A 9,062-nucleotide genomic window follows, 5' to 3' on the forward strand; every position below is an offset into this window, starting at 1 on the left:
AAAAACAGGACCACTGTCAAAGTGAGGGGCAGAGAAAAGACTTGAATCTGTGTGCCTTGTATAGTCAGTTTCCAAATGAGAACGATGAATTGTAAAAAATCTCAAAATAAGGAGTAGTTTTGTAAATGACAATATGGTACGTGGATTATTCAGTACCCAAAAGTATATGCTTGTTATTTTTATACCCATCACTAGAAAAGTTGTTTAAGAAACTATCATCATGTTATGTGTACAAGTTGACATCTTCAACGGAGGGAGCACAACGGTATGTGATCTAGGCTATCAGTTGTGGAAGCCATGGTGGCTGAGGGGGTTAAATCGCTGACTTTGTCTGTTGGCAATATTAGGTGCCTCACTCTGAAAGAGTTCGAATCCTGCATGGGACTCCACCCAAACATTACAAGAATTACAAGAAATATAACATACATTACTCTGAGGTAATAAGGTCTGTGCCTATTCCTAAACCCAAGGATCATAAAGGGGTGTTTGCCTCTAAAAATGTGAGATCCAGAGAGGGAGCTTCATACACGACACATGGGTGAACTAGAGCATGTACCAGGCTATGATACAGTGTGACAGCAGAAGTGCTATAGAGTGGTAATTGTTCCTCTGCACCTGGTAAACTACGCTCTAGTTGGGCTCTGTTCCACAAAGCAGTTCTCATACTCTAACAGGCTTATGAAATCATATCACTGTCACCCCTTTGTGGAATGGGGCCATGGTGCATACACCTCTTATGCCAAAAACGTTTACAATCAATAAAAACAATATGCACAGACGGATGATGATCGATCATCAATAGTGTACATACATATAGCAAACCTCGCTTCTATGTGACACTGTGGGAATATTATCCTCAGTTATAGATTCTAATATACTACCCACTTCACTATGTTCACTCATCAACAAGTGTTTTCGCCCATAATGACGTGTTCTGTTCCAAGTTCAAGTTCATGTTTACAAAATTAAATTCTGCGTACCTGATACTTCAATATACTTTTGTTGACAAGTCTCTGGTAATAATCTAAGCGTATTCCGGAGTTACTTCTGTTCCTCATATCGATGTGTTGGGGTTTAGTTACAATTCATTCGTGTATCATCCATGGACTTATGCACATCGTCATTGAAATTCACATATTCTGAAGAGAACGAAACGATGACCTTCAGATGTGTACGAGGTCAAGGTCGATATACGCAAAGCTAGTTTCCCGTACTTGCGTAATTCATCAGTCCCAAGTTAATATATCTATTTTTACTGATAATTTGGTATTTGATACTGATGATTGGGGATTGATGAGAATGATAAAATAGTCTTATTGGTGATCTAGTTGGACACATGCCGTATGAACGTAAGATCAGGATACGAAAAGTAAAGAGGTGATATCTGTAGACGAGATCGTTCTTTTCGTGACATCCAACAGATCAAGAAGGATAAAAAAAGACCGGTATATATTCATTTTTATGCTCTTTCATTGGATCACGTCATACCATATCCTGCCTGTAGACACTCAAGATATATATCATGTTGAATTTATAGCGGTTTTAAGCATTTGATCGATGATATTATGAAATATTTTCCCTTTAGACGTAGTGTCACCAGTTTTCGTCCCCCACACTGACATCAAAATTATGTATCCATTGGTAACAGATTTGATCGAAAGTTTTGAACATGTACATGATAGTTATTGTGTAGTTTGGGATGAAGTTGTTTTGATTTTTGTGTATGCTTCAGATGGCTATGTGAACTATCTCATGTCATTGACAAGGTCAAGATGGTATCAACACCATGATCATGATGATACGAAAAACAAAAATCGAATGGTTCAAACATGCAAGATAAATAAATACGCCAGTAAAGTGCAGGTGTTGACACATTAGGTTGATTAGCAATGTGCAGAGTATTTATTTTTGGATTATATGTTTTTGGACATCATACGTTTTTTGATATCCAATAACGAGGTGTTTTGGTTAACACAGACAGTAAATACTTGGATGATGGCTAGTAGTTGAGATAAAGTTGTCTTTTATAAGTTGATGATGTGTTTTACAGTTGTTCATGTGATTAACAAGTAAACAAGTGTTTCTTTAGTGTCCCAAATCCTATAATACAAGGATACTTCGCTGCGGTACTCAAAGACTGGGGGTCATGCAATATATTCTGCCCAGACATGCCCAAATTTACCATGTTTTAAGTTCTGGAGAGGATTTCAATTTGTTTTCTTTTGTTACAGAAAATGGGTCGCAGTTTTGGTAATTTGACCAATGTGAGGGGCATTATCACCTACACCCTCTCCCCCTTTGAGCAGAAAGCATTTGCTGGGGCTATTTCTAAAGGGGTGCCTAATATGTGGAGGCGGTTTTCAAGCCAAGTTCTCAAAGTTGTACCCCGTAAGTAAACTGCACAGACCGTTCCCATATTTAGCATTTGGGGATTCCAGGTATAATGGCTGCTTAGTAGCTAGTGCTTCAAGTAGCAATGTAAAAGGCAAACTGAACATAATGGGTATGGCAAGTTTACAGAATATATGCTTTTCCTTCTGTAGCATCTGCTAACTGGAATCCCCAGATTTTGCAAACTGTTTAGTCTTCTTGAGTCACTAAATAATTGTCCACACATTGTATCAAGATGAAATATGACAGCAAGAGTGAGTGAGTTTAGTTTTACGCCACACTCAGCAATAATCCAGCTATATGGTTGTCTGTAAATAATCAAGTCTGGACCAGACAATCCAGTGATTAACAGCATGAGCATCGATCTACGCAAATGGGATACGATGACATGTGTCAACCAAGTCAGTGAGCCTAACCACCCGTATCCCATTAGTCGCCTGGGTTACTGAAGATCAATTCTACCCCTGATTTTCATGGGTTGGTATTGACTAGAACATGGGGCTTGCTGTTAAAAGGTAAATTTTGGAGATAGAATATTTTTATAATCATATCTAAAAATGTTATTTTCTGCAGATTTGTTTCTACTGAAAGTGGTGTTGCTTCCCATAATACCAGAATGTCTTTATATTTCAGCCCTTGTTATAACATATCTGATCTATGACTGGGGAAAAGCAGAACACATGCGGCTCACAAGGAAGGACCCCACAGAATTTGTCAATGACAAATAAGTGTGCATATTGTGGAAACATAGAACATCTTGCTGGCCATTTGAAGAGGAATAGTTGTATTTGTATTACATCACTGAAATATGTCACAGAACTCTAAAATCTTGTATGGAAGTAGAATGGGCGAAGAGAAACTGAAACGGAAGATGTGATTTTTGTTTTTCAGTTAATTGAAATCTGTTCTTAATAAAATTACTCTTAGTGTTTGTTCATTATTTGTGTTTTGGTGACATTGTTGATATATGAAACTATTCAGTTGAGCCTCATTGTGTCAAACTTGTGGGTACCTGGGTAAAAATTCAAGTTATCTAGGGTTTGATACGACCACCAATAATTTGAAAAAAACTCTGAACATCGTGTAATGAGAAATTGTTCCCCAGTCTTCATACAACACAAGATTTCAAGGCTTACCGGTACATAAACATCAGTGACCAGGCTACTGGTTGTGAAGGGGCAGCAACTCTGGTGCATCATTGACCTCACTGTCACTGTCTTGATCTGCTTCATGGTACAGCTCCATGGTACAGCTCCAATTCATGATAGATTCACTAACAATCTTAATGTATTACACATTTGTCATTTTTAATTCGCTCATTTTCACATGACATGAGAACACATCAGTGTCTTGTTACAGTAATCAGCTTGCACCTTCAATGTTAGGGACCGCCTCCGTGGTGTAGTGGTTAGAGCGTCCGCCCGGAGAGCAGAAGGTCGCAGGTTCGATCCCCGACCGCGTCATACCAAAAGACGTTAAAATATGGTACTTGTTGGTCCCTGCCTGGCGCTCGGCATTAATGGGTACAACAAGGATTGGTTGGCTCGGAGTCAGTATAATGTGTCTGAGTGGGGTATTCATGCTTCACTGCGGCGTGGTATCTCAGTGGGCTAGCACTATAAAACCAGCTTAAGTCTGGGCTAGTACAAGCAGCCGCACATACACATACACACGCATGCACGTCGTCATATGAGCGAAATATTCTCAAGCACGACGTTAAACCCAATTTCACCTCACCTTCAATGTTAGGTGGGCTTGTTATTAGGCTCTTTTGGATATTGGCATTATGTTAGTAACAGAAATGAGTGAGTTTTGTTTTACGCCACACTCAGGAATATTCCAGCTATATGGCGGGGGTCTGTAAATAATCAAGTCTGGACAGACAATCCAGTGATCAACAACATGCGCATCGATCTACGCAATTGGGATACGATGACATGTGCCAACGAGCCTGACCACCTGATCCCGTTAGTCGCCTCTTACGACAACCATGGGTTACTGAAGATCAATTCTAACCCGGATCTTCATGGGTAGCAGTCCTTGTAATATGTGTATAAAAGTACATAATCCATGGATTGCACATTCACTCTACACTCGAACATCAACTTTAGAAAACAAAAAAAAGGGCAGTGGGGTAGCCTAGTGGTTAAACGTTTGCTCGTCACACCGAAAACCCGGATTTGATTCCCCACATGGGTACAATGTGTGAAGCCCATTTCTGGTGTCCCCTGCTGTGATATTGCTGGAATATTGCTAAGAGCAGCGTAAAACCTAACTCACTCACTAGAAAAAAAGAGTCCCACATGAAATTCAACAAATTCACAGGGACAAAATCACAGCTCTGGACTTGGTGAGTGATAGCAAAAGTGCAAAAACTGAACAGTAAAAGTTATGACAGTGCAGCTTCTCAAAGTAGGGAGAAACCAAATGGAATGCTTGTTCCAGTTTTGACCACAAGCTCTCCCATGTTCCCAAATGTGGAAGGGACAGGACACACCAGTGATGACCTTGTTTCAAGATTCAAGTCTCTTCATGAGATTAAAATTGTTAGTAGGTAAACTTTTGAGTATTTACTCACCAAATCCACATTTGTGTCATTCTGGACTATATTTTCTGCATTACCTGTCAGTTCCTGTGAATTTATTACAATATTACCTGTCATGCATTCAGGAACCAGTCATTTAATGTAAAAGGTGAGGGTACCTAAAATGTGACAGTCCAGGAGTTTGTTATAAAAAGAATAATGCACGTTTGTGGAGGGCCATGAAGAAAATTGTCATTTGGCAATAAAAAAAGTGCTTTCATTTTGTCTTTCCATTGAGGGTCGCGACAAGAAAACATTGTAGAAAGACATGGAGGGAGGATCATCCACAAATATGAGTGAGTATGGTTTCACGCCACTTTTAGCAATATTCCAGAAATATCACGGTGAGGGACACCATAAATGGGCTTCATACATTATACCAATGTGGGGAATCGAACTCGGGTCTGCGGCGTGACGAGCCAACACTTTAACCACTAGGCTACACCACTGTCCCTCCACAAATATGACAAGCATGAGGGGAAGGTCATTAATTTAGTACATTAGGGCACACACACAAAACAAAACGCTGACCAACCCTCCACAGGTATAAATGACCAGTCCCTTCAGCTTGCAGAATATCATCATCATCTTGATGCACAAAACCGAACACTTGTCACATTATAGCAGTTTATTACATCATCAAGGCAATAACTAGTGACCGAACAGTAACATTTAAACCATAGTAGACACCAATGGTTTATTCAAATCACAATTTCAGACAAGCGGTCTATGCAAAGTATATACATCTGGGATGAAACCTACCAGGCCTATGGATTTCCACTTATCTCAGACTGGTGGCTGTGTCTGACAATGTACGAGGTGCGTTGGGTTAGTTAATACTGACTTGACCATGTTGACAACTGTTTGTAAGTAAATAGTTATTTACCATTCATCAAATAGCATGCTTCCTCTCTATGTACATATAACAAAACCTCATTCTGATAGATGTGTGATTCAGCTTTTAAGGATGGGAATATTTGGATCACTCATCAAATAACGCAATGTTGATGGATTTGAAACATTCTCAGATTACCCAGCTGGTAACACAGTCAGTCTTAAGTTCTTTGCGTGTCATTGTGGAAGTACAATGTAAACAAGCCTTTATAGATAACAATTTCTCTATTTGTGAGTGTGACATTTCAATACAGATTCTTGTACCGTTGTACATCGCTCCAGATTGACAACGGTACAAGAATCGAAACGTCCCACTCGTGAAATAAAGTTGTTATCCATTAAGGTTTGTCTATACGGTCACTCTTGCTTGACAACCTATGCCCGAAACATTGCATGGTAATTTATTCAAGAAGTTGTCCTCCATAAAGTATCCTAACTTTCTTGTTATTCATCAAATTCTAAAATACCAATCAAACAAAACACACAGTCAGGTGAATATTGCACATTTCCACATCCCAGACATGACAGGTTGAACTCTTCATGAAGGATCTACTCCAGTAATACAATGTGGAACGGCATGTAGACTGAGTGAGAGTCTCAACATCAGTGTGAGTAGACGACCATGCATTTGAGGAAGACTTTTGGAATGATGGCGGGACCTCTCGTCTGACCTCAGGAGGATAATTGCTGCACAGCCTGAAATAACAGAGAGAAGTTTCTTTAGTGCAGTAATTATCACTGGTTTGCAGGTCTGTGGCTAGTGACAAATCCAAAGGGCAAATGTGAGCGAGTGTATTTAGCTTGACACATCTTTGACACATGTCATGATGTTGATCACTGGATTGTCTGGTCCAGATTTGATTATTTACAGACTGCCGTCATATAGCTGGGATATTGCTGAGTGTGGCGTTAAACAACAAACCTGTTTGGAAAATGTTTATTACTTCACAGTGTATCAACACTTCATGTGGGGAAATCCTGATGCTTGTCTCAGATGTTAACCACATGAGTGACACCCACTGGTTTACGGTTCTGACAAACCAAGAAACATAATGAAAACAAGGCTTCGAGCCCACAATTGAAGGTTGCTGTTGTGCCCTTTGGATGCAACTCTGCACAGTGAAGTGTTCTGCCTGAGACGACTGAGCCACCACTGACCCTTGAAAGTTCGAGTATTTCATCAACCGGAAAAATCATACTTAAAACTCCAAGATAACATAAATCAAAAACTAACAATTGTGCTTTTACCAAAATATTAAGTGATACCCATATACTTAAGAGTCTACACATTGTAAACAATATTATCACTTTTACATGCAGTTATTAAGGAACAGCCCTTTCATAAAAAGATTATATTTATTGCTAGGTGAAAAAAACAACAACTTAATATTATATTAATACAAATATGATTGAAACATCACATATTTGGCATTATACAATACAATTTACCTTCCCAGCTCCCTCTAATGATGCGATCAGTTTCTTGAGGTCAGTTCTGTCTAGTTCAAGGGAGACAACTCTGTTTTGATTATTGCAGTCAGCCACCTGTAGGTCAAGGTTGAGGAGTGGGGAGTGGAGAGAGGACAGCTTATCACTTGACATCACCAACTGTCAATGCAAAAGTTAGAAACAATGTCATGAATAAGAGAGTGAGCGTAACTTTAACATCACATCAGCATTGTTTCAGCCATACATGATGAATAAGATTAACAATATCTATCAAACAGCGCAATTGTTATTCATGAGTTACTGAAAGTTGTTGAAAATCTAGTTTTGAATCTAAATGATTGCCCACACCTGTAACACATCTGACATAAGAGAGTCTTTAGTTCCCAACTAAATACTACATGCAAATTATTTGCAGAACATTTTCATACTCCATGAATGAGCCCAAACATGAAATCTGCCCCAAAAATGTTTCAGTTAAATTCAGTGTTACATGTCTCATGCAGACAAACATTCAAACAGCTGACCATAACAGGGATGCCAATGTGACATGGCTGTATTAGTGTATTTGTAATGTCAATGATGCAACTTCTGTATCTGTAGACCCATGAAGATCTGGGTTAGAATGTGCCTTCAGTAACCTATGCTTGTCGTAAGAGGCGACTAAAGGGTTGGGTAGTCAGGTTCGCTGACTTGGTTGACACATGGCATCAGTTCCCAATTGCGCAGATCAATGCTCATGCTGTTGATCACTGGACTGTCTGGTCCAGACTCGATTATTTACAGACCGCCGCCATTTAGCTGAAATATTGCTGAGTGCGACGTAAAACTCAACTCACTCACAACAAGACACTAATTTGTACCTCTAGCCCCTCGCCTGGCTGTTCTGTTAGCTGTACTCACTCCCGTAACTGGATTAACTCCCGGTACTTAGGGAGATAATGGGCACATTGTGTGAAGCCCATTTCTGGTGTCCCCCCCCGTGATATTGCTGGAATATTGCTGAAAGCGGCCTAAAACTAAACCCATTCACTCACACTGAAAGGTTCATCATCGGGAGAAGATGGGATTCAAACAACAATTTAAAAATTTAATCTGTCATTGTAGATGGGTTTTTTATGTTTTTTAATCAATATTGTCAAAAAAATATAACTGAATCAATTTTTACTACAAAAGGACTTTTTTACCGAGAAGTTATACTGATACTTTTTTACTGACTTTTTCCTACAACCCTCCAGCCCTGCAACTTAAACGAATTAAACAAAAAGTAAGAGTATGATTCTTTATTATCTATAAATTGTTTGTTGTTTTGCAAATGTGAAAGAAAATGCATTATAAATTTTACTTTGGATAGATGACAGGGATCTGCATGTGTCAAATTGTTTCTTTGCCATGCTGTAAATATACTGATAATGATATATTGAATACAGGGATTGGGATGGAGACCTTCGACATTTTCAGGATTATTAGCCATTTTCTGAATTTAGAATGGGCCACTGCCCTTGTATCAATAGTAAACTTCAAAATGGCGGCGGTCTGTAAATAATCGAGTCTGGACCAGACAATCCAGTGATCAACAGCATGAGCATCGATCTGCGCAATTGAGTACCGATGACATGTGTCAGCCAAGTCAGCGAGCCTGACCACGCGATCCCGTTAGTCGTTTCTTACGACAAGCATAGTCGCCTTTTGTGGCAAGCATGGGTTGCTGAAGACCTATTCTACCCCGGATCTTCACGGGTCTAGT

At 39.4% G+C, this 9,062-nt stretch overlaps 1 protein-coding gene and 1 long non-coding RNA gene across 2 annotated transcripts in view; both read right to left on the minus strand.

The window, feature by feature from the left end:
- LOC124273953 (probable phosphorylase b kinase regulatory subunit alpha) overlaps window positions 1-1,181 on the minus strand; it is a 65,811-nt gene extending 64,630 nt beyond the window's left edge. The window contains 1 exon segment of the mRNA XM_046709616.1: window positions 981-1,181. Within this exon segment, the coding sequence (XP_046565572.1) occupies window positions 981-1,058 (78 nt within the window). The 5' untranslated portion in view covers window positions 1,059-1,181.
- A 4,407-nt stretch (window positions 1,182-5,588) lies between these two features.
- Window positions 5,589-7,490, minus strand: LOC124286367. Its single transcript, XR_006901028.1, has 2 exons — window positions 7,319-7,490; window positions 5,589-6,565 (listed from the first exon to the last, which is right to left on the minus strand). It is a non-coding gene; the product is annotated as an uncharacterized LOC124286367 (long non-coding RNA).
- Between the last annotated feature and the right edge of the window lie 1,572 nt (window positions 7,491-9,062).

The sequence above is a fragment of the Haliotis rubra genome, unplaced genomic scaffold (assembly GCF_003918875.1).
Source record: "Haliotis rubra isolate DU_JTF1 unplaced genomic scaffold, ASM391887v1 Scf1, whole genome shotgun sequence".
Classification (NCBI taxonomy): Eukaryota; Metazoa; Mollusca; class Gastropoda; order Lepetellida; family Haliotidae; genus Haliotis; species Haliotis rubra.